General features: G+C 43.0%; 1 protein-coding gene across 1 annotated transcript; it reads left to right on the top strand.

The window, feature by feature from the left end:
- Window positions 1-855: 855 nt before the first annotated feature.
- On the top strand, window positions 856-3,885 carry KCNE4 (potassium voltage-gated channel subfamily E regulatory subunit 4). The gene is made up of 2 exons (XM_041475822.1): window positions 856-941; window positions 1,369-3,885. The coding sequence occupies exon 2, from the start codon at window positions 1,395-1,397 to the stop codon at window positions 1,887-1,889; it is 495 nt and encodes a 164-aa protein (XP_041331756.1). The 5' UTR covers window positions 856-941; window positions 1,369-1,394; the 3' UTR covers window positions 1,890-3,885.
- The last annotated feature ends 21,923 nt before the right edge of the window (window positions 3,886-25,808 follow it).

Below are 25,808 nucleotides of genomic sequence, written 5' to 3'. Positions count from 1 at the left end.
GCCCATCAGCCTGCAGCAGTCACTCAGAGAGCTTCCCTCTGCCCAGGAACTGCTAACATCCCTTTGTGCTTCAGTCACCATTAACTCAGTGGCCCTGGCCTCTATTTAGGCATAATGTCCTGCCCACAGCATTAACTCTTAGCTGCTTCTATGGAGGCAAAAGCAGCTGCAAACTTCAGGAGCTCCAAATTGCTCCCTGGAGGAGTCTGCACCCTTCCGCTGATGATGTGGAGAACCTAGATCCCACAGCTGCTGCTTTGATGCCCAAAGTTAGGCAGCACCAGCACCCATCCATCCAAAACTCACTGGAGACTCAGGGCCAGGTTCTCCCCAGCCCCTCACCTCGTGGCAAAGTGGAGCTGCAGCGTGAGTTGAAAGTCACCACTTTGTTCTGCACACACTTTCTAAAGCTTTGTCACTAGTCCTGACCAAAGAAAATAACTTGTTTCCTCCTCTGTCTCTCTAGAGAAGACTCTGTATAGCAGACATGTAAATAACTTGGTAGTGTCTAATATAAAATGCACATGTATATTTTTCTATATGTTGTGACAAACATAGAATGACAATCTGCAGGTTTTCCATTCTGTGTAGCAGCTCTCAGGGTAAGGGGTCAGATTTAGCAACTGGGATGTTAAAGGAGCAGATTCACAAGCTGAAAGAGCCAGCATGGAACTGGTTAGGAAAGAGTAAAATCTGGATTCCCAACTCTTTTTCTTTTCACAGCTGTTAAGAGTTCAGTGGGTTGAACTGCAATCCTTCAAGTTCATCTGTTGACTCCAACACAAAACTATTATAAACTGTGCCTCTAAAACACGTGATGAAACATTTCTTGAGAGCTATTTATTCCAACTGCAGCAGAGGAAAGTTTTCAGAACACCCGGCATTTGGTGGAGGAAAGGTCTCTTGAGCTTTGCAAAAGGAGGAATTACTTGCATACCACCGTAAGTTGCTTTTTGATTATTTTTTTTTTCCTGCATCACTGAATAAAATAATAGTTCTAACTTTCCCCCACCATGGAAACATGATCAAGTAGCACAAAACTATAAGTGCCTAGCAGAGAATTTCTATATAGTTTTCTTTTTTTAATCATATGGGTTGGGGTTTTATAATTCAAGATATTATGTGTTTTCTTTCCTTTAATGTTTTCTGTATCTGAATAAGAGTTCATTCACCTACAGTACTAATGCAGAGGTATAATAGGCTGAGGTATAATATGCAGAGGTATAATAAGCTTGAATCAGGTGTGGGGTTTGCAAGCTTACAATTACAAGGAATAAGGAAGAGTTTGGGGTAACTTTTTTCCAGGTGTTTCTTTTACACCTTTGCTCTGAAGTTTGATCTTACATATCCATTTACATTCTCCTCTAGGCTTTAGCTCTGGTAAAACTCTTTCCATGCTAAAGATGGACCATGCAAATGTGACCCAAGCTATGCTTGATGCTGAATCCCCCAGCAGCACAGAGAAGAACAACAGCAACGAGTATTTTTACATTCTGATTGTCATGTCTTTCTACGGGATCTTCCTGATAGGAATAATGCTTGGCTACATGAAATCCAAAAGAAAAGAGAAGTCATCCAACTTGCTTCTGCTCTACAAAGACGAGGAGAGAGAGTGGGGGGAAGCTGTGAAGCCTCTACCAACCGTAGCAGGGCTGAAATCCGTGCAGATGCCCACGATGCTGAACATGCTGCAGGAGAGCATGGTGCCATCCCTGTCCTGTGCCATCTGCTCCATGGAAGGCAGCAGCGTGAGCTCCGAGTCCTCCTCCCCAGATGTGCACTTCACCATCCAGGAGGAAGTGCTGGATACTGAGCTGGGGGAAGTGTCAGAAACGCCCCTCAACGAGAGCAGCGAGGGTTCTGTGGAAAACCTCCAGAAGAACTCCTAGCACTTGCAGGGCTCCCCTGATCAGCTGCCAAAGCGTGAGTGGAGCTCCCACTAAGAACTTGTGGCTCTACTTTTCTGCTCTCCAATGAACTCTGAACAGGTATCTGTGCTCCTGGGCCCAAGGTGTTCCTGAGAGCTGGCAGGACAAGGAAGCAGTGGTACCCAACTTCAAAGTGTAACTTGCACATAATTGGGTTGCTTAATTTTAATTTTTCTATTATTATTTCTTACTATGAAAGCTAAGAACGTGGTGAATATATACGTATTTTCTAATGAGGTAATTATTACTGGCATGTCTCTGCATATTTCAGAATTCTGTAAATATCTGGGAAATGTTTGGGGAAGTTACCCTCATGCAAGTGCCTGGTTCTTAAAGATGATGGGTAATGCTCATTCACACAAAGCTGTGATAGACTAGAAATACTCTTACTGTGTTTTTCTTATGACAAACCACAGCCAGCAGCACATTTGCTCAATGCGGCCTCAAAAGCTGAACATTTGTTGATGCTGTACTTGAAGGGAGATTGCAGCATTGGCTGGAGACTGGCTTGAGGTACAGAAAGAGCAAAAGACAAGGCAGAAAAAAAGAGGCACTGAGTTCCTGTGCAGTTTTAGAGCCTGGCTCCAGAGCCATGACACTTCTCCATGTCTTTGCTGAAGTTATACATTCACTGGCTGGGTCAGGTTCACCACCTTATGCTGCAGTCCAGCCTGGGACCGAGTTACTAACAGGAAAGGTGGTTTCATTTTTTGCTTTTGTGTTTTTAAAAGATGTGTACATTTGGTCACTAAAGGCAAAGATCTGTAAGTTAAAGGAGATGTTAAAAGATCTTTGTTACAGGCTGTAAGACGTAGAAAGACTCAAACAGATGCCTTGAAAAATAGGTGGAATTCTGAATGGAATTTAACCTAGCAAGGGTGAATTCCTGGCCCCACTGAAATCATCAGCTGAGTCAGGGACCATCACAAGATTTTGTGCTTCTCTGTTGGAGTTAAATTCTCTGTTTGAGGTCAGTAAAATTGTACCCATTTACATCATTAAAGAATCTAGACTTTCTGCTCTATTTAAGCCAGTGTAGGTAAGCATTGTGTTACATCTTTTTTTTTTTAAATCAGCTTGCATGTGACACATGCATTTCTATAAAGCTGTTAGTAACTACTTTTTAAAACCACCACAGACTTCCCCCTCCCCCAGTTTAATGGTACTGTGACATTTTTCAAATGCTCATGAAATTTGTTGCTAAATTATTGCACTTTTACAAGAAGTAAAAATTAATACAAATAAGAAAATTAATATTTCAAGCATACCTTATATTTTATAATAACTTATTACAGTGTTTTGATTAGTTTTGAAGCATGAGGGCTGAAGAGCCTGAATCTAAAGCATTGCACAGCAAAATATTTGCAAAATGTCTCCACGTATTTCCTGCACTAAAGTAGCTCCGTGATTTATCCACTGGCATTAGAGCTTGAGAGACAGCTCGAAAAACATGAATGCAGAAGGGCAGAAATGAGCTGGAGCCAGAGTGTGCTGTGCTGCTGGCGCTGGGGAGGCTCAGAGGGTTAATGGGATGCAGGATCAGGGATCTCTGAGCGCAGCAGAACAAAGGCTCCATTGTGCTCCCTCCGAAAGGGCCTGACTGGGGCAGGCTGGAGGCAGCGGGAGTTTTTCCATCGGCTTCACTGAACTTTGGATCAGACCATATAAAGCTTTTTGGTAGATTTATTCTAAAAGGGGCTGTTTTAAGTTTGAAAGGAGCCAAATTAATTTTGGCACTTTGCCTGGAATCACTTGAATCCTGAAACTTTCCAAATGAGACTGACATGCACAAGTTGTCACATTTTCCATTGCTTTCTCCTTCGTCCTTTACTTTTGGTATAAATGTATTTGTATGTGTAAAAAACTGATGTATATAATTCCTAACATTGAGTTGTATATAATTGTCTCATGTATTTAAAGTTTATTGTTTCTACTGGCACTAATTTTATTTAAATAAAGAAACACATTTCCTGGAAAAGTCTCCATGTTTGTTCACTGCGTCAAATAGGTTTCCAGTAACGAGACTGGGCACAATTTCTGCAGGATCCTTTTCTTAGCCTCTTTTTGAAATGATTCCTTGAGCTTTACAGTTCTGCAGCACTATGGGCTGGCTGCAGGGCTGGGCCAGGTGCTCCCAATCCACCTTTGGTCCCTCTTGGCTGTTGGGCAGCACGCTCAGGTCGTGAGTGTGTGCCAGCAGGACCACAGGGATACCCTTCTGCAAAGACCTGGGCGTGCTGGGGAGGCACTGGGGGGGCTGGCAAAACTGCTGTGGAAACTTGTGTTGCTTACTCAGCCTCTGGAGATGCCTGCATTTTGCGTTGCAGAGTTAGGTTTGCATTGTAGCAAATTGAGTGGGCTAGGGTTGAGGTTATGGACAAGTATCTGACACAGATCTCTGATCCCACTGGATTTCCACTGCATGGCCATGGCACACAGCTGGCTTTGTCACAAGCTTTGACCCTGGGTCTCAGTGCTGCTCTGTCATTCCCAGTATTACGTAGAGAGGAGGTTTTCAGAATCTGTCTCCCTAAGAAGGGGATAAATGTTTAGAGGTAACTTTGAACAAATCTGTTGAGTTACATGTACAGATTCACCAGCGCTGGTGAGGATCTGCATGCATGGGGTAATTTGAGGTTGTTTCAAAAATCAGATTGCTAAAAAGTTATATCTGCTCACTTTCCCACAAAGCAGGCTCCCTGTTAAATAATTCTGGCGCGTGGTCACAAGCTCCTGAGGACCTGAAGCTACCCAAGAGCAAGGCCGTGTTTGCCTGCAGCCGTGGCCTCTGCGGGCCAGCCGCGGTGTCCTGGGATAGCGGCTCAGCCCAAACATCTCCACGTTCACCCACTGCTGCCTCGGGGTTTCAGGGCTTCCACTGCCACAGCAATGAATCAAGAATGAATTCTGACAGCACTGGTGATAAGGAGGAAAAACAGAACCAAATGGAAATTACAGCTCTGCTGCATGGATCAAAAAGGTAGCTGATTCCAGCAGCTTCTTGTTTTAAATTGAGCTGCTATAAAGGGAATCACTGCCTGCTTTGGGGCCTCTTTACACTGAAAAGAGCTACTAAACACAAAAATGTGGCCACCTTCTTGCAGACTGTGATGGAGCTGGGGTTGTGGGGTTGGAGAAAGCATGTAGATAGTTTTGAATGTATTTGTCTTTGTCCTAAGGCACTTGTCTTCGTCCAAATCAGTATTTTGATGACATTAGTGGGGAAAAAAAAAGTGCAAAAATGTATTTTGGCTATAAAAGTTAAATGCATGTGCAAGGGAATGCAATGATGCCTTGAAGACAGCCCAGTGACCCTAGACTGCCAGGTAGCTATTATTCCAAAATAAAAGAAGTGCTGCTAATCTTCAAAAGCTACAGACAGAAGGAAAAAAAAATTGCTCCCATTAATCTTGTTTCAAAATTCTTTTGACTACTAAGGAGTAAAAGGTAATAATATTGTTTTTTCCAAAATGAATGACATTTCCAGTGTGCTTCAGTAACTGAGTTAAGTTAGATTCAGAGCTAATAGGTCTTGGCTTGAAGGCCATGATAATTGACTGTAATTTGACTAAACTGAGGTGATTTTTTTTTTTTTTTACAAATGCATTCTTCTTTAAAAGAACACAGTAATTAGGCTCCCATTTCTTGGCAGTGCTATACCTCATACATTTGCTGCAGAAGTTAACACACACCCTCTTTGAGAGAAAAGGAGATGGCCACATGTGGCCTGTGTCCATGGACTGGCTCCAGGACCTACTGTAAATAAAAGTGCCAGCTCTCAAGGTTGCCACACCGGGATCTGCGATGGGACCTGTCCTAAATCCTGCCAGTGCATCGGGTTCAGACACACCTGCGAGTTACTCATTCAGGCTGAACCTGCTGGATAAATGAAGGGGAATGCAGAACTGTCTCTTCCCCAGGCACAGGATCTCCCAGGCTCTCCCAGCACGGCTGTGCTCTAGCCCAGGGCAGAGCTAACCAGAGAAGGAGGGTTAATGAGAGAATCCACTTTCCCAGGACCAGAGCACAGGTCACAGATGGGGGCAAGGCCAGGAACCTCATGTGCTACAGCTCACTGCAAAACTGCCCTCCTCAGCTTGGCCCTGTCACAGTGTTCCCTGGATCTGGCCCTCTCTCAGACAAGTGCCCACATTCACACCAATAACCAAATTGTTTCTCAAAGAGTTGGGAAGGAAGGAAATGGGTAAATTCTACGAGTCATTTCTGTTTCTAGGCCCTCAGTGCATGATGCTGGACAAGGATATGTGTACTGCTTGAGGACAAGGGGCACACAGGTCCCCAGGGAAGACCATGCTTTGATTGCAGCCATTTCAACCAAGAGGTAAAACCATCTGCCTTTAATTTTCATCTAAAAATTTCAGGTGGAAAGGAGTCCCTACCACACTAAAAATGAGCATTCTCAGAGGTGCTCAAAGTGGGTGCAGCACAGAATAGTTGGATGTGCCAGGTGAAATTGTGGCAAAGCTGGACCATGCTGTCCTGTGTTTGTTGATTTACCATGGTCATGTTATAATCTTTTAAGATCTTGTCCTAGTGGGAAGATGATTTCTTCCTGAGTTAACAGTTGGATCTAAGAGGCAAAAAAAAGTTAGTAAAATTGTTTAGGCTATTGGTTTTCATGCACTGGTCATATTTGCCTCTGTGTATTTGGTTGATTTACTTCTGTATTTTTTCCGTTTTCACACATCTCTGCAGGTCCTACTGTGTACAGCCAAAAATAGCTGCCCCTCCTTAGTGCATTGACACTTCTGTAACCAGCTCAACCAGGCAAGAAAATGGAAAATAATCAAAAACTCCATGAGCACCACTTTTTCAAAGTTTAATTTGATTTGGTTTGGGTGAGGTTCTAGTTTCTGTTAGACCAGGTTAGACTGAGGCTTTTGCCACACAAATAAGTGATTCAAAAAGGATAATAAAGGCAATTGGATGATGCATTACAGACTGTGTTCCCAGCTCTATCCCTCAATAATCTGTTCAACTGGCCCGTGCTTCTCTTGATTACTGTATGAAGCTACTTATATTGCTGTCTGTGAAAATATGAGATGTTTCTGATAGATATGAAAGGCTTGTGAATTTTAGATGAAAGATATGGTATAAATTCGAAACTCATGCCCACTTAGGAACAACAAATTTTTTGCCCTCTTATGCAACAGTAGCCACTGGCAACAAATGCCAGTTTCTAGTACTTGGAATTTTCAGCTCATCCCTCCTCAGGAGCTGTGTAACAGCGTTTTTTTGCTTTGTTGAGAGCTGGAGAGCAGGGCAGTAGTTCTTGGATATGGGAGAGTAAATTCAGCTCCCCCTTCAGCTCGATGTTTACTGTGGTGCTCTGGAAAATTACTTGCTTTGGCTAAGACTCCCTTTTATAAACTTTAAAGGAGAGCACACCTTCCCTGCCTAAGGCTGATGTGAAGATAACTACTCTGAGAATTTCAGAGTGGTGAGCTCTGATGGAAAGTGAGAAAAGGCAGAAGAGTTGTTTGTCCTTAGAAGAGGAACCAAATTAAAGAATTTCCTCATGTGAACTCCAGCTGTTTAGATGGAACTATCCTGTGATGCCTCCAGGCCCTGCAGTTTATCTATGAATGCTGGACCTGGAGCAGCCTGCTGTGGGGCTGGTCCCCAGCCTAGCCATCCCTGGGACAGCTGTGTCTCATCCCAGCAATAAAAACATCAGCTAAACACTGCAGGTGAGAGGATGTGAGACAGGCAAGTGGTTTTGAATTCCACCCTAGCCAATGCACAAAAGCTCACTCTTTCCTTCTTCTCAGGAGGAAATATAAACTGTGTACCTCTAAAGATGCACATCCTCCTTCTCCTTCCTCGGATCAGGATAAACTGATTGAACAAGGTTTCCTGTAAGAGAAGAGAGGGGAAGAGAAAAACCAATGCTGCTCTTATTTTTTAACAATAGGTATGGAGTGACACAGCTGCTTTGAACATAGGCACACAGGCTGCCTTGAACACAACACAGGAGAGCCCCTGTGGTGCCTCTTTCAATGCTTAACAGTAGACCCATTCCACTGTATTCCTTACAAACACCTGATGCTACAAAAGGACTCATTGCAGCTGTCCTGTCAGCAGCAGCAGCCAGAGTGTCAGAGATTGCAGGCACTGTGCTGCCCCTGCACTGGCAAACAGGCAGCACTCCTGGCACTGCACAGAGCAGTGCTGGCACTGCTGAAAGCCCAAGCACCACTGGGACATTTCTCCAGATCTGACTTTCCTCACTCATCACTGCATGAGAGCACTGTGGAATTCTGGGGGATGTGCATGGAGGGCATACGGGTTAATTTTCGTCAGCTGCACAGGATTTTACTCCAAAGGATGCTGTTGGCTCTGCTTACAGGGGTGAGTGTTATCTAAGAAATGACACTGAGGCCAGTGGGTGATGTGATGGTAGCACCTACCCATGTTTACTGAGAAACAGCTCATTGTGCCTCCACTGGAGGAAACAGCAGCAAGAGCCCTGCCACATTCTATTTTTCGGGGTCTGTCTGCACGGTGTTAATCATAATTAACTTTAGTCATATCTAATTAGCTGTTCTTTGGCCAGGACATGTATCTCAGATGGATGCTCACTGTAAAGAATTTTTTTCTCCTGTATTCATTGAGAATTCAAGACCAGATTAAAATAATCATGCAGCTCACTTCTGCAGAGTGGTGCAAATGCCTGCTGAAAGGGCTGACCTTCATCATGCTGCAGTGGCAAGTAAAATGCTGCTTTAGAGGTGGCTGCTCAAGGCTTTTATTGCTTCAGGTGGTCTATAGGTTCTTTACTTACTGCTTGTGTAAACATTTACACAGTACATTATGCATTAGTTTCATAATAAAACTCATGACGAGCATTCAACAGATCCCAGGATTTCTTCTGTCAGTAAAAAGAATTTTTTCCACAACTTCTCTTCTATGACCTTTAGTTTGTCTTGTGAAGTACTATCATCAGGAATGACAAGAAGATGATATTCATGTGAAAAGAAGAGTACAAAACATTCATATAGAATAGACAGAGCTTTGGGACTAAAAGTATCCTGTATAGGAATATTTGTGATATACACGTGTGCCAGGGAAATATCAGAAACCCAGGAGTTGAGGGTAATAGTAAGAGACTCTCTGAGTTCTTGTATTTGTTTATTTATGATGTCTAGACAGACAGTGATTTTCCCTCTTTTTCTGTTGAGAGATGTGTCAGTTTAAACTGGAAGAGTTCAATAATTGTACTTATATCTGTATGTGTGTTCTTGATGTGCCTATTTTTTCTTCCTTTTCTACCATTTTTTTAAAGGACCGTAGCCCAGGGAAATTATTTTTTCAGGCCTATCTTTGCCTTCTTTTTCTTTACTGCATTAAAGACATAGCTTAAGGCACTTAAGTCAGGTTGAACCTGATTTTTTTCTATTCCTTGGCACTCTTTAATGCTGACTGCTACCATCTCTTTTGAGCAGTGCAGTACGTGCTTTCCTACCAGCTACACGCACTGACATATGGTTACCATCAATTTTATAGGGCCTGGAAGCGCAAGGGATTGTGTTCATTTCTCCTGTTATAACGTGGGGCACAGAATTTGTAACTTCTACAGCGGGTCACCAGTTCAAATGCAAACCCGGGACAGGACTGACCAGCCTTGGTGTGGGGACTTGGTGCTTTTGTGCCACTGGCTCTGCGAGGCTGGTTCCCTCAGCACGCTGAAGGAAGTCATTTGGACACAAAGAGGAGACACTTTATGCCTCATTCTGCAAAAGCAGCAGCAGGTCTGTAAACTGGGTGATGTGGGGTAGCTGCTGAAGTGGCTGCTGGTGGGGAATGGTGGAGCCTTCTCCCCAGCGACCTCCAAGGCAGACCTAGCAGGGGCAGTGATGGTCACTGACATTCCCCAGCTGGAATCTGCTCACTAAAGCACAGTCCCAGCTGGCACTGTTCACAAAAGGCTTCTGGGCCATGAGGATGGGAGGTAGAGGGGCAGCAGCCCCTTTCTTACACTGATAGTGATGTTGGAGGGTGGGCCTTCTCACAGATGTTACACTCAAAGTGGCATCAGGGTGTGGTGAGGGGAGGGACAGGTTCCAGGCAGGATTTGGGGAGATAACCCTACATGCCCCCCAGCCCCTGCAAGCCAGGAATTTGTCTTTCAGAAACAATGTCTCTCCCTTTCACGTTGTTTTTTTTTTCCTTTTTGTTCCCTCTGGGCTCTGGAAACATGCATTTTATTGCTACACAGCAACTTCCCTGAACTCTATCTGGAAGATTAATGGTTTATTGAAGAACAGGCAGGATTTAGATTGTCATCAAGAGACCCATAAAAGTAAGCATGTAAAAAGTGTTATGGAAACAGAGCGTGGCCCCTTGGAGTTTTCAAGGCTGGAAGCTGGGCTGTACACATGCCCTGCATCCCGCTCCCTCACCCCTTGCTGGGAGCACACGTGGAAGGGCAGTGGGAGTCATTATTTAGTAATAGCAATAATTGCCATATAGTGCTGGCAATGAATGAGTCCCTTGCAATGAAATTTACTGTAAGTGCACCTTTTCACATGAGCCGGGTTTTTTCCAGGCTAACTTCTGCTTTGTTGGTGTGCATGTGCATCTTGTACGTCACTGGGAGCACATTAATGACCATCAGGAACATTGCTTTTGGAATCCTCACAGATATCCCTAGTGATCCAATTTGAAGCACTGCCTGGAAAATGATTAACTCCTCTCTTTGGTCTGTAAGGGATTACACGATTCTGCTCGGCCACTCCAGGCCACAGCCAGCTCATTCCTGTAGACATCCTCATGCTCCTCTCCAGGGACCTGTGCTTTTAGGGAGTCCTGCACGTAAGCTATTGTTGCATCTGAAGGCCAAACTGTTCCATTTAAGCATGGCTCCATAAAAGTGACTGTGCTACCAAGCCCTAGGGAAAGACTGGGCTGCAAGTTACCAGCTGAGCCGTGGCCCAGTGAAAAGAGCACCCTGCTCTAACGTCAGCTGCAGCCCTCAGCCCTTTTTTACCCCTCATCCCTTTCACAAGATCCATCAGTGGTGATATATGCTGTGTGTGGAAATAATGGCTTCATAAGTATGCCAGGCATTGTGAGGTTAGCAATACATGGACAATTACTGCAACTGTTCCCCTAATTACTGAAAATTGGCTGAAGTTGCCTCTCTCCCTGTGCTGCCATGGGATCTGCATGTTAAAGCCCAGACAGAGCCAAACAGGGAATGCTGGAGCTGTAAAAACACAGCTGGCTTAGAGAATGGGTTCCTTTGGTGAAGGTTTAAAAAAGCAGCTCTGAAGATTTGCTAGGACAGCTCATCCTCACACATAATATCATTTGCTTTGATCCAGCACTTTCCCCCAGTACTTCAGTTTCTATGGGCTCCCCTGTCCTCCTCAGCACTATGGGTCACTTTCTGTCTATCACAGCAGAATGTGGATGGGTGGAATGTAGGAAAACAGAGACAGTGATGAAGGTAATCTCACCCCTAAGGAGTTACAGCTGTGCTAATTATCAAGAATTAGGCCTGACCTTAACAGGTCACAGCTAGATCCAGTTAGGGTGGGTATTGTAAAAGAGCAGGTTGGCTGGTCAAGATGGGAAGATGGAGTTTGTTGGCTGTGTTGAGAAGGAGTCAGTGCTGTGAGGAGCTGCCCATGAGAAATCACCAAGAAGGTATGAAACCTTTGCAATAAGATGGCAACAGCAGAAGTAAAATTAAAGTATTAAAATAAATCCTGTTTCTTTAGCTTTCCATATTTCTTCTCGGCCCAGTAAAGATGCAGGTTTGCTCTTGGCTCCTTGCACCAGTGGGGTTCCCCTATAAATGACCTCAAAAGAGCTCCAGTGGCCCTGGATCCTCTAGGTTTCCAGGCATGTCAATGGGGTCTCCTCAGTCTGAATCTTTTGGGTTTTTGGTCCAATTCACCAGATTTCTCAGCTTCAGTCACAGATGTCCCTGAGGGCAGGTTAACCCATAGCCTGCTTTCAACCTGCTGTTCATAGATGCTTGTTTTGCATTTTTCTGCCTGCTGTGCCCTGGATCAGCTGCACAGGGGACAGGCTGCTCTGACACACAGCTCTGACACTCAGGGGCAAGCTGGCACCTGGGGTGCCCCAACTCCCCCTTCCACCTGCTGTGGGGGTTGAGTCTGTCAGGGGTGAAGAAAGCTGTAGCAGAGGTGGGGCAGACATGAGCTATGGCTGCACAATTGCCTTAACACGGTGTTTCTGCGCAGCCCTCTGGCTGTTTATTCATGTGCATAGAGCAACTGGAAGCTGTTGAAAAAATCTCTTAATTACACTGATTGACTCTCAGAAGAAGCTGTCAGGCAATAAAAGCCTTATGAGAATTCCTGCCCCCAAGCAAGGGCAGCAAGTGGCATGCAGCCCAGAGAGGGGCTGCAGAGGGCTCACAGCCCCATGGGGCATCTCTGAGAGGTCTCTGTGGAGCACAGCCCAAGCCAGTGCCTTTGCAGTCCCATAGCAGCCCCACGGGGGATCCCTGAAAGAATTCTGTGAAAATTCCCTGCCCTGGTCCATCAGCACCAGGCTAACCAGAGGAATAGCAAGCCCTGTGAGTTCCTCCTTAATCGCACCTCTCAGATGCTGCTGCTCGCAACTTTATGCTCTTTCATCCCCCAAGACCTGTGATTAGTCCTCAGTAGCAGTGTCAGGACACACTTTATGGTTTAATTACACATCCCAGCCTGAGTAATGTCTCTGGTTGCTCAGCCTGTCAGGCCCCATTAGCTGAGAGCATCCACATCCCAGCGCTGAGCAGGCTGGTGAGAATGTGCCCAGCTTACCCAATGGCTGCTTTGTCTTTGCTGCAGCTTTAATACAAACTGCTCTGACATCTCCTCATCCTTTGCAGAGCTGCCTTGTGAAGGCACAAAATGATTGTGCAGAGATTCAGGGAGTGCCTGTTCCTGGGGCTGGGCTGCCTGGTGGCTGTGCCCATGGAGGGGCAGTGGGACGTGGGCAGTCCTTGGTGGTGGTGATTGCAGCTGCAGCCTCCATCACAGGATAATCAGAAAGCATTTCCTCCCCCCAGGCTAAGCTCTGCTCTAGCTTTGCCTTGTTGATATTTGTGAAACCACTAATTAGCTGCCCTTTCATTTTGCTTTGTATCTGAGGTTGATACTGTGTCATCCTCTTTTCTCAGGAGTTTTAATATTTCCAGTGACTTATGAAAAGGGCAATTCTGTCAGGCATTTTGTGACCTTTAACTCGGGAGAATGTCATCCTTCAAGATAACTGTGGCCATTTTGTCTGCTGTGCTCCTCACAGTGATAACTTTGTGATGATGGTCACTATAGAAAACCAGACTGCAGATTTTTAAGAGTGGACTGAGGAATCCCATAGTGAATTCCTTTCTATCCAAGCTGTATACCAAGAAAATCTTGTTTGTTGTCTAATGCCTATAGTGAGGGACCTCAAATGAGCCAACTGGCCTACAAAGTCAGAAGGAAAAAAATCTGGTGAATTGTAAGTTTGTTGGGAAAATGGTATTTAGGTCATCCCAAAACTATTTATGAATTCAGGTCAAATTTTCTGAGTAGTTACTCCTGGGATTTAATTTTTTTTTTTCTGGGAGTGGATTAATTTTTCCTTTTTACTAAACTCAGGGGTTAAGGTATTTGCCCAGAAACTGGGAATCCCTCATACAGTTTCAGTCCATAGTTGGGAGGAGATGGACAATCCATTCCCACTGAGTTGGCAGCACTTTTGAGTATGCTAGGAAGAAAGGGCAGTATACCCACAGTATGTCCCACTGGACCTGTGTCCCTACAGTATAAAATATGTATTCCCTGAGCCAGAGAGAAAGAAATCACAAATACTCCCTAGTACCTGCTGTATTTTATTACCCTAGTATGATGGTTAGTGAATATGCAGAGACAAGAATATATTGAATTTCTGCTATATAATCTGCTCTGACTATAACTGGTATGAAATTGTACGAACACACAAAGATGCTGAGATTTGTTTATGCTGTAGCCTGGCAGCCATAGTGCTCCCATAAGAGATGTGGATTCTCTCAGGGCATGGGTAGAAGTCAGTCTAGATACATTGCTTCTTGGATTTAATCAGGGAATGAAATATTCTATCATCTCTTTTGCTGTTTAAGAAGCAAATGCTTTGTTGAAACAACTGTGTTTCAATAAAAGCCATGTTGATTTAGTTTTTGGTGAGGAAACATCAACTTACTGAAATTTGTAAATCATCTTTTTGACTAAAAGCAGTTACATGAATCTGTCAAAGTGGGGCCTCATTTGCCACCTGCTAAAGGAGGGGATACAAAACAAGCAACTCGGAGCTTGCAGGCTGGGAGAAGAGATGTGGTAAACAGAGCTGAGACAAAGTAATCTGGGATGTGGTTTGGAGGTCATGAGTCAGGCAGGCAATGGATAATAGAAAAGCCTTTGACAACTGTGTTAATATCTAAAAACAACCCGAAAGCGATAATTGGATCCCACTAACTGCTTCAGTGTGCTTGTTAAAGGTGCTGCTAGCTACAACTGACTTTCATAGTGCAAGCATAAGGGAAATATTCAGCTCATGAGACAGAAAGGACCGTCTGACCTCTTTTCTTCTCAGTCTATCCTAAGCATAAAAGAAAAAGTGGAGCTAGGCTGACATTTATTTCTCTGAGAAGAAACCAGCCTGTCTTTAAATTGTTCTTTGGGTTTTTCCATCTGATTTTATAAATGACATGTTATTTTACTGCACCCTTAACTGGAAACAAACCTTAGATTTTGATGAGAATATATCCTGTCTTTTTCTTAGCAGCTGACAGTACTGGGGAAGGTGCAGTGGGCAGAATGTCAGGGGTAAAATCCTACAAAAAACAAGCCCGTAAGCACAGGCTTTTGGATCAGTTCAGGACGACTCTCGACATTCTCTGTTCATTTCCTTATAAATTTGTTTTCAGTGGGAAAAATAAAATTCTTTTCAGAGTCAGGAAGGATGAAAATACTGGGCATGACCCATAAGACCGCTTGAGTTTCAGCTACATCTCCACAGTTTTTCCAGTTAGCTAGTGGGGCAGTCAACAGTGGTGCAGTAATATCTCAGTGCTGGTGCCTTTCTCCCCCAGCCAGCCTGATCCATGCAGCCAAAAGCTGAACAGTCACCCCATGGCAGGGGTTGCAGAGACTGAATGGAACCTTCACAAGCATATTTGAAGAGGATTTGCATTCCTCTAGGATCTGACTGCACAATATCGTACTGGGGAGAGGAGAACAGCCCAGAGTGGGGTGGTAAAGCAAACAGGACACTGCATGGTGGGTCTGGCAAATAAAGGGCTTGGGTATCCATCTCTGCTATAAAGGAAGTTTATATCACTGCAGTCAAAACCTTCAGGTCTACTTAAGAACAGAATTTAAAGAGTTTTGACTACACCAAGACTCTGAAATTGCTATTCAGGTTATTTTTTAGAAAGTTTTGGCTTTCTGATATCACCATAGCAATGAGTGCTGCTAAGGTCTGCCCTTGGGCACAACTTTCATGTGTCTGGTCTGTTTACAAGTGCCTGGTGGGTCCTGGCACCACTGCAAACCACAGCATGCTGAGGCAGGCTCCGTGTGAGCCTCTGAGAAGGCTCTCAGGTGAGCAGTGCTCTGCATTTAGGTGTCCATGACCTCTCCAAGCTCTGGATAACTCTAACAGCTCATTCTTCTGTGGGTATAAATGGTGCCAAGCAAGGAGAATGCACTGACTGTGCCTTGTGTAAGCACAAGGCAGGACTGGGGAAGGGCTCCTCAAAGTGGTGTATTTAATAACAGTGACCTAAGGCTTATGCTGTAGGTCCCTGGTGTACCGGTTTAATACTTGTAAACTTGCCCCAAAGCCAGTGTATGTGAAATTGCTGTGCCCATGTGCAGCAGTCCTGAAGAATTCCATTTGCTGGGGCTGAGGAGAGTGGCTCCAATGGTTCCATGCTGTGCCAAAGACCAAAGCAGCCTGTTCTTTGGGGTGGGCTCGCTGTGCATGAGGAGCAGAGCGGGCACTTCACACACCCAGTGCTCCCTGGGGGACGTGGGGCTCGCTGCACACACAGTGAAAGCACCTTGCTGACTTGTCAAGGATGGTGCTGTGCATGCCCCATATGCTCTTAAGATGTCTCTAGTGTTCTCTATAAATAAGTGGCATTGTGAGACCAGACCTGTTAAATGTAAAGATAATATTGAGAGAGTAACTCTCTTCTTGTTTCCTGGTGCTTTGCTTTCTCCAGTGCCAGGGAACACTAACATGCATTTTCTTCAGTCCTATCAGATCTTATAAATGGATTTCTAATCTTAAAACTCCAGTTTAATCCCAAAGCACTCTAAATTTGAATTCCAGTCTGTTAAACCTACTTAAGGCTTCTACCATTTCTTCTTCTCTGACAGTGCAAAATCCTTCAGTTCATTTTATTCTTAATAATGACCCATATGGCCTAATCATGCAGCCCCAGAGTAGGCTATGTACATATAGTCTCTATATCCTTCCAACCTGTGTGGTGCAATTTGTGTGTCCTGAGACAAAGCTGCACCTGCTGTATTTTATGGCTAGAATTTAAAGATTCTTGTGGCTAATACCTATCTGACTTTCTTAGCTGAGCAGAAAGTCTGAGCAAAAATAGCTCAAAAACCCCAGTAGCTTTGTCTTTCAGAGTGGATAAGAACAAAGTGTTAAATGTGTGCAGAGGCAGTGCTATCTTACTTCATTGGCAGGGATGCTGTTTTTAGGATTGTTAATTCTTGCTGCCTTTTATCCTTGAGATGCCTCTGCAAATGTGTTTTCCTTTCTTTATTCTGTTGTATCATCACTCAGAGACTTGTTTAAATATCTAAAGAAAATATATAGATCACCTAATTCAATCGAGATTGGATTCTAGATATTTAATTGCTTTATCTGTAAACAATTCAACAAGAATTGAGCACACTAACATATTTGAAGGTCTGAGTATTAGTGCTAATGAAAAGAGCTGGGTGATGTGGTTTTTTTTGGAAATGGAAAGGTATTTGAAGTTTTCCCTTGCTTGCTCTGTTGCTGACCTGACCCCCAATTTCCCAAGGAAGGGACAGGGATGTGCAGGGAATGACAGAACTGAAACAATGACCTGAGCACCCCTTCAGTGCCAGCTGGTCCCTGCAGAGCTGTAAGGTGGCAGCTCTTCACATTGTAATGCTCAGAGTCAAATTTGAGCCTCCAGGCCAGGGATGTGAGCAGGACCAAGCCTGGCTGGGTTGTTGCACTCTGTGCTCCCCACTGCTGTCTTTCACAGCCCTGCTGATGGAGGAGAGGGATTTGGCTTGCAGGTGGGGTGTTGGCTAGTGCTGAGTTGCTTTAGCTCTGGGCTTTGTGAAACTTCCTACAAAGCAATTTATTTGGGGCCCTAGGTTTTAGAAACCCACTGGGAAAGACAGTGGGAGTGTATGAATTAAGGTAGGAATGGTGCTCTTTCAGCAGAAGAAATGTAGATAGAAACTGCATCAGGCTGAGGATGGTAACATTTGCACATGCCTGATGGGATGGGATATTCAGTGATATTCATGTTCAAAAGATCTTATTTCTTCTCATGAACTGTCTGGTTTCCTTTCCCTTGAAGCTCTTGGTGTTCACTGTCTGAACAGATGATGTGGGTAAGATCAAATTCAACCTGACAAAATAAGTCAGAGGATGTGAAATCCTTCTTTTTTTTCCAGTCTCCCCTGTGAGAAAACAAATGTCATTTCACCCAAGCAAAAAGTTGTTCTCAACAGGGTTCAGACTTCTAGATTTAGTGAAATTATGTGGTTTTCTGCATATGGAGATAGTTTTGGTGTTTGTTTGTGTGGGAATTTACGTTTTGCTTTTCTGCTTGTGATTCTTAAGGTGATATATTAAGAAAAGATTATTCAGTGCTGGCAATTCATTCCTTCCTGCCTTTCCTGTCACCTTCCTCTAAAGCACTTGGCATCACAGGTCCTGTGGTCAGGCAGAGGGGCAGTACTTGAAAGGGGTTTTGCTGTGTGCAGGGATCCTATGATGTCAGGAGAACAAGTACATAGATAAGGGATGAGTCCCATTTGTCTTTTTGGCTTCTAGATAATTATGGTTTGTTAGCTAGGCTGTCCTTATTGTTTTTGTCATAGTCTAGTGCAAATACAGAGCTGAGGACCATGCCTGTCCAGCAGAGGTGTGAGAGCTGCCAGAGTAACTAACCAAGGCATCAGTTTTAGTAAGGGTCTGAAGCATCAGCTAAATGGCAACAGAACAGCTCCAAGCTGGAGTGTGAAACTGGAGGATCTTTTGGGAAAACAGGAGCTGTAACAGGAACACTTCATTAATTAAGACTCTGCAATAAGCACAATTGTTGTTCTGTCTGGGCTGGTTCTTTCTAACCAAAACTTACAGCTAAGCTAAAGAAACAATCTTGAGATGTGATTGTAAACAGAAGGAACTCAAATGTGGAGTAGGGGAAAGTGGAAAGTGTGAGGCCAAGGAAAAGAAGGGTGCATGTGCAAATTGCTCAATTAATTTTTTTTTTCCTTTTTCTCAAATAACCACATTATATAACCTCAAGAAACTTTGCTTTCATATTATAAGTCTTACATACATAAGCCTAAACCTGAAAGCATGTGGTTTTTGGCTTTGCTAGCAATCTTTTACAAAACAACGAGGGCCCTGAGGACAAAGCACTTTGTTGTTTGCTTATCTTTGGAAGGTATTAATTCAGTCTTGACGTTCTGTACTCTCCCTAGCCTCAAGTAATGTGATCCTAGGAGGTATTGCTTACAGCTTAATGTAATGTTTAGTCTTCAGACTTCTAAAGCACACAGAACTAGCAAAAAGTTTTGCCAGTCAGCTTGGAAATTTTCTGTGGCGAGTTATAAATGGTGTCAGCATTAATGTTGGTCTGGGTGAAGGTAAGGGTCTCTGACTCTTTCCAAATTTGGCATTTACACTTCCAAGACAAATGTTGTGTTCTGATTGCATAATACATCACCATGGCACCCAGCCCTTTCTGAGGAGCCTTTTCTGTGGGGCAATCCCACTCTTACATGTGTATGTGTGCTGGAGTTAGCTGGTCTAACTGACTTGAACTATTTCTCAGAGAGGTATTGTCATGTCAGAAGTTTTTGGAACAAATCCATAAAAATGGGTAGTAACAAACTGTCAAAGCTGAAGTAGCCTGGGTGTTTTGAAGGTAGTCAAACAGAAATTACTGAGCGGCTAACTGTGGTGCATAATATATGAGTTAAATTATCTTTGGTGGCAAAGGAATAACAGATGGCAAATTGATGCTGATTCTTAAGGGAATCCAGCAAGATTAATTTGGGTAAGGATGACTTTCTACAGGAGAAAACTATTAAGCGATTACAATAAACAATAGAATTAGTAGTCATAGATATGCTGAAGAGGAGAGATTTGCATAAAGAAGCCATGCCTCACATCTATGATGTTTTTGTAAGGTCTCAATAATTAAGGAGCTAATTCTCCATCTGGCTTATGTTAGAGCACTAGAACTTCTTAAAAACCCTAACCAAACAAAAACATAAACCCAAAACAAGCAAAAAGCCCCAAAACATACACTCAAAGTTCCTCACAGAGATTGAGTTAGGAGTAAAGCACTAGTTTTCCATGGTGTTGGCAATAATATAAAAGGCAGAAAAATAAAATAAGGAAAAATAAAAGAGCATCTTCATAGTGTTGTTTTGTGCATTTTTTTTTTTTTGTCTCAGTCTGTGCAGTTTAGGACTTCTCATAGTGTTCAGAAGTCTCAGTTATGATGGAGGAAATGGTGGCATTCCTTAAACTTGGGAGATATGATGTGAGGTAAAGGGTGGGAAAGGCAGACCGTGGCAGTTTATAAACTCAGAGATAGGAAAAGGTGGCTAGTGAAGGCATATTCAATATTTCTCATGACACAGGGTCTATAAGTACATAATGAAATAACCAGCTGACAAGTTTAAGACAAACAACACCCCCCTTACTTTTTTTTTTTTTCCATAGAAATGTAATTAAATGATGGCATGCCTTGCCACAGGATGTTTTGAAGGCCAAATGTTTCAAACCATAATTACACAAATCAATGGAAGAAAAAAATTCCACCAAAGACTCCTGAGCAGTAGATACAGTCTCTGGCTGAGGAAGTTCAGAGCTGGGAGGATACACTTGGGAAATATTATTTTGTACTTGTGCTACTTTCTCGAGGCATCCCAGCTGCTGTGGGGGAAAGCAGCAGATTAGAGGGATCTTTGACCTGACCCTGTATATGTGGTGTTGCTGGGGATTCTCCCTGGTATATTCCAAGGAAGCATCTGTCCTCCTCCAGCTTTCTGTCCTGTGAAAGTCTGGCTCCTGTAGATGTACCTAAAGCCAAGCCAATAAAAGCCATTTTCAGTGTCCTCTGCCAGGCCTCCTCACACACCAGGGCAAAAGGAGGCAGCTCATCTCACCTCCTGGTTTCCTAATACAGTGAATAAACTAAGCTTGGTGGGATTTCTGCTAATCCAGTGGCTCCACAGCCTGTTTCCTTCCCAGCTTGCTCCTGCAGCGTGTGTTGTGCTGCCAGATGAATTTTCCATTTTTGTATCCCAAACCAGCAGATTCTCTGAGACATATATCCAATGTGTGAGGCCCAGCACAATGAACCTGCTAAAATTTTACCATAAAATTAAACTAATAACTGAAGGGTATATGAGATATTTCAGTTGTTGATGCTGCTGCTGCTTTATCCACTGTCATTTAAAAGGAGGATTTTTGTGGTTGAGGGTAGGTTTGTTTTGTTTTTGTGGAGGAGGGCTGTTTGTTTGAGGGGTTATTGTGTTTTCCTTTTAAATGGGGTTTTAGCTCCCAGGTTTCTGAATCAGCCAAAAGAAGTTTTCTCAGACTTTTCAGAAAAAAAGATCCACCTTGATATCTAAAAATGGGAAATTCAGAAAAAATTTGTTTGAACAGACTTAAGCATGAGTGAACACAGGAATTTTGCAATCTCCATATGGTAATGGTGTTTTTATGTATTTGACAGCAGCAGGCAACACAGAGGGGACTTCTGAGAGTCCATTACTTTTCCTGTTTTCATGCACATTAGTGATGACTAATTATGCAGATTCATTGAAGAAGGTGACTATTCTTTTTAGCCTGACTTTTGAGGAAATTTGCACATTAGTGATGACTAATTATGCAGATTCATTGAAGAAGGTGACTATTTATTCTTTTTAGCCTGATTTTGAGGAAATAAGGTTTTATTTCCTGTGTGCTAGTCCTAAAAAGACCTAGAAATATTCAATTATTTAGCTTCAACTTGAAAGAATCCAAGCCACACAATTGGGTACCATATGGAAAATGTTTAAGTTGGTAGCTTAACATTCATCTGTGCTCTGCTTAGACACTTAGTGAACAGCTGTGGAAGTAAAAAACAGATGAGTAATTGGATCTGCTATCTTTGGAAACAGAATTCAATACGTGGTTTTAATTTTCTGTACATTTTGAATGCTCAGCATGGTGTTGATGGGAGCCCAGCAAAGCAGTGAGCAGGTTCAGTGAGTGCTGGCTGTGCCACCTGCCCAGGCTGGCAGCGGCTCACCCAGGAGCCCTTTGATACATTCCTTGGAATTGGGTTGAGGAAATCTGCAGTACTGCTGTCCTTTATGAAGTTCCCCTGGGCAAATACCCCTTGTTCCTTTGAGTAATATTCTCTGGAAAGGGAATATCCCTTTTTCTGTGTGGACTAGCTCAGTTTGGGACTGTGCCTTCAGATTGCAGCTTCCAGGCACAGCTGATCCTCCTGCAAAGGGAGCCTGGCTGCACCACCAACACAGAAATTATCTGAGTTAGCAGTGAAAGGCTCTGCTGGCTGAGCTCTAACTGAAATTACAAATATCTCGGTTTTCTTTTGGAAGCAAAACAGATTCTGAAAGTTTCTACTTTGTCTAGTTTTTGCTTATACAGCATCTCTAAGAGAGATTTCCTCTCCAGTTATTTGACAGGGTTTTATAAAGAATGATGCTTATTGAAAAGAATATCTAAATTGCAGGTTGTTCTCCTTAGCAAGGTGAAACTTAGCAAACTTCTCCTGTACCTTGAGACATGCTTTGCATACAAAGTTTGTTTTGAGGGGAAAATGGACAGCTTCTCCTTTCTTCTGTCCATCTTCCCACTGCATGTTGAAGGTAAAGGGAAAAGATAGTTTTGCTGTTTGCTTGTCAGGCAGTTCCATTTTTTATTTGTCTCAACTTCAAGAGCTGCAGCTCCTGGTGTATTGTTGCTGCTGCTGTGTGGGATTTCCCCCCTGCTTTTGGCTGAATGAAAGGCACAGCAAATACCTTCTGCAAAGGCTGTGAGTGGGGAGTGATGTGTAATCCCACTTTGCCAGTGGTGAGCAGGGTGGTGAAGGAGAGCTGGCTGTAACCAGGTTTGGACAGAAGATAAACCAGTGCTGAAGAGCTGGCAAAAGGCCTCTGTTACTTTGGTATTTGCAGATTAGGTCAAATGCAATCTAACAAAAGGATTCACTGGTGAAGCTCTGGTGCAGTTTGACTCCTCTGTTTGTGATGTGGAAAGGTGATGCTTTACAGAAACTCATTTGAAAAGGAGTGCCTGTCACTCAGGAATTTGGCATACCTGCTTGGACTTGGATGAGGTGAGGGCTTGCTGAGAGACTTGGGAGAAGAAAGGAGCTGGCTGCAAGCACCTGAGATTTTGCCCAAATTTCTGAGCACTGAGCTCCTGTATGAGAGAGCTCACAGGGTGGGAATGAAGCTGTGATAGTTTCTGAGCACAGTAATAAACCTGATTTTTTCTCAGCTGAGTTTGGTGGTGATCAAATGGCTGTCTTGGGGCTGGGAAGAATTGCATGGGTTGGTACTGCTCCAAGTGGGATTTGGTGAGGCTGGGCTGTGATGTGGCTCAGGGCAGTTGCTTGTGGACAGCTAGAAAGCCTGCTGCCAAGTTATTTGAGGAAAGCTCTCTACTGTGTTTTTCCAAAATTAAGACTGTGTTCCCTTTCCCCTACTTAGTATTTTCTTGTTTGTTTCTTGTCCAAAGATGCTTATAAATTAGAAATACTGAGGTTTCAGGAAACTAGAGCTTTTGTGGGCTGTGCTCCTGTGAGTTCTAAGATTTTCTGGGGGAGTTATGTTTTTACGTTCCTTTGTTTTGGTTTTTGTTTTGGGTTGGATTTTATTTTTTTTTTCTTTTTGTTTTGCCTGGTATCATGCACTGCTTTGTTTATTTATACCAAAATGTTCCAGGAGTTGGTTTGTTTGGAGATGGTGGTAACTGCTACTACAGAGATGGTGCTAAGTGCTTTTGGCACTGTGCTCTGTGAGGTGAAGTTTGTGCATGAAAGATGGAGACCTGTGATGAAATGCACTGCTTTCTGTATTGCTGAGAACCTCTCAGAAAGTCTTTTTCTATATGCATAAAGGCATCCATTCCTTTACCTCCCCCATGAGAAAAATAGAATCTCTGTGTCCTGGTGAAGTCAACAGTGCACCCACCAAAACAACACCACCAAAAAAAAGTTTAAAAACCAAAACACTCCCCTGTCATTTAGTAGGTGATCCTTTCCTCAAAATGCTCTCCAATTCCTTTTCTAATTCTTCTATTGTCTTTTTCAGATAGAGAGCAGTAAAAGAAAATATTGACTTTAACATATTGTCTAACATGTGAACAATGGGTTTTGACTAGAACAATTTTCTTACCTCTTCATGGCAAAATAATTCATATCACTAGATTGGGTATTTTTAGCTACTTTCTTGCAATTTATCTGCTATTTCAGTTGTTACCTGCAACGAAATTTGGATAATAGATGTGAATACTAATGGCAAAACCAGATCATCACCCCACAGGAACAGTTAAAGCTGCTTTTCCCCATGTGCATTACTCTCTTTTTATTGACAATAAATTCTATTTTCATTTAATGAGCTAATTATCAAATACTGGGAAGCTTCTGATCCTTCATAGTTCATTTTAAGTTTTAATTGTCCAGGATGGGGATTTAATTTTGGGTTTTTTTTTCCTGCTTGTTTTTATGATTGGCAAACTCTCTTGCTCTGTTTCTGTCCCTGATTGGCCTTTTCAGATTAAGAGAATGTTGAGTAGCACAAGTCCCAGTATAGGTTTTTGGAGTACCCCTCTTAAGATGTATTTCAATCTGAAAATTAAACCCTTGTTTCTGTTATTTGAGCTCAGTAATTCTTTAAAGACGCTGCTTTACCCTAGAGCAAAATCAGAGTCCATAGAAGAGTAGTGGCTCCAAGGCCACTCAGAAACCTGTGTCAGCATCTTTGGGGGGAAATCCTAGTACACTGAATACCTTCTTTAACACACTGATCAATACTCAAAGCATTCTGATAACTTTCCTAGGCATCACTGTGCTTGGAAGGCTCATTGACTCTTCCTCATTAAATCACATTTATCCAAGTATCTATTAATTCTGACATACAGTAAATGTTTTGCTGGCTTACATAAGCAGCAGTTAAATTCTTTGGTCTGCTGTTTGCAAGAACACCCTTGATCCATTCTGCAGATCTGGGAGGTGTTTGCCCACTATGCTCCTCTGCAAGTGAGGAAGATTTCCATGACAAGCTGTGCACTGTCATGGCCTGGCAAAGTTTTACACTAGGGTCGCTCAGAACTCCTGGGTGAGCCCTCCCTGGTCTTGGCAATTGATGCAGCTCATGACACAGAGCTGGGAAAAAGCTGTCTCTTGAGCATTTTGACTTGAGGCAGCTCCTCAGACCGATTCCTTGGCAGACTGGCTTAACAGGTGAACCTGCCTGACCTCCCTGTGCTGCACACACATGGAAAGAATTCAGTCGTGTTTCTGAAACGGGCTTATCTGCTTCAGTGTTTATGTCTTTATGATCTCTTGGTTTCAGAAACTTTCTGGCAGGCTCCTGGCTTCCAGTACTTTTTCAAAGCCTTTTTATTAGCAGTCTTTATACCTGTAGCAAGCTGTACTTTATGCCAATAATGAATTTTTTTTTTAATGTGTTTTTACCTTTACCTTGGCAGAATTAATTCCTTCTCCTGTGTTGTCCATCTAGCCAGATCTTCCACATTTTCTAATGTTTTTAAAATCTATCTTCTTATATCTGTCCTTCCTCAAAAGTTTAACCACTCTGTTGTTCTTATTGCTGCTTTTGGAGTTTTTTCCCTCAGATGGCTGTGAACTGAGAGTCTTTATGTAAAGTTTTGAGTTGCTTCCCTGCTGCATGCAACTGCCCTGCTCTTGTAGCTGCTGTTTTAAATTTTCTTTTAGCTAACATTAACCATTTTTCTGTAATTTCTTTTAGAAAATTTAATATTCTTGTGGTGAAATTCTGACATGTTTTCTCTCTTCTAATGTTATTAGAATTGACAGTAATGTGGTCATCAAAGAGCAATTTTTCAGTGATCCAGCTTGAGCTACATTCTGTGCTTGAGAATCACATTTCATGTGTTTTCTGAGGTTATTTCTAAGCTTATTTAAAGTTCTGTATTATGCCACCATGGGTTTCATTCAGTAAGTACAGAGGTAGCCAAAGTTTCTTTATCTTGTCAGTCTTTGTGGCCTCTCTAATCCTTGGCACCATTTTGTGGTCACTTTTATCATCATGGCTGGGCTTTACCTCTACTTTAGGTGGGTGCTGTAGGCAGAGTCTATAAAGGAGTAGTGCTTCAAACAAGAGAGACCATGTAGCATGGATGGAAGCATCTATTCTCTGTGATTTCTGTAGCTGTCTAAAATACACCAGAAAGATTTGTGTTCATCCTTAGAAAACATGTCACTTAACATTCTAGTATCTCAAAATGCTTCAGAGACGTAATGCTCAGCTTGAAATGTGATAAATATTGCACATCAAGTTTGAAGTTTTGAAGCTGACTTTACTGTAAAGGAAAAAACCAAAATCTAAGATTGCAAAA

Source organism: Pyrgilauda ruficollis, unplaced genomic scaffold (genome assembly GCF_017590135.1).
Source record: "Pyrgilauda ruficollis isolate IOZ18807 unplaced genomic scaffold, ASM1759013v1 scaffold36, whole genome shotgun sequence".
Classification (NCBI taxonomy): Eukaryota; Metazoa; Chordata; class Aves; order Passeriformes; family Passeridae; genus Pyrgilauda; species Pyrgilauda ruficollis.
The sequence above is the reverse complement of the archived record's forward strand: the minus strand, read 5'-3'. Positions and strand labels throughout refer to the sequence as shown.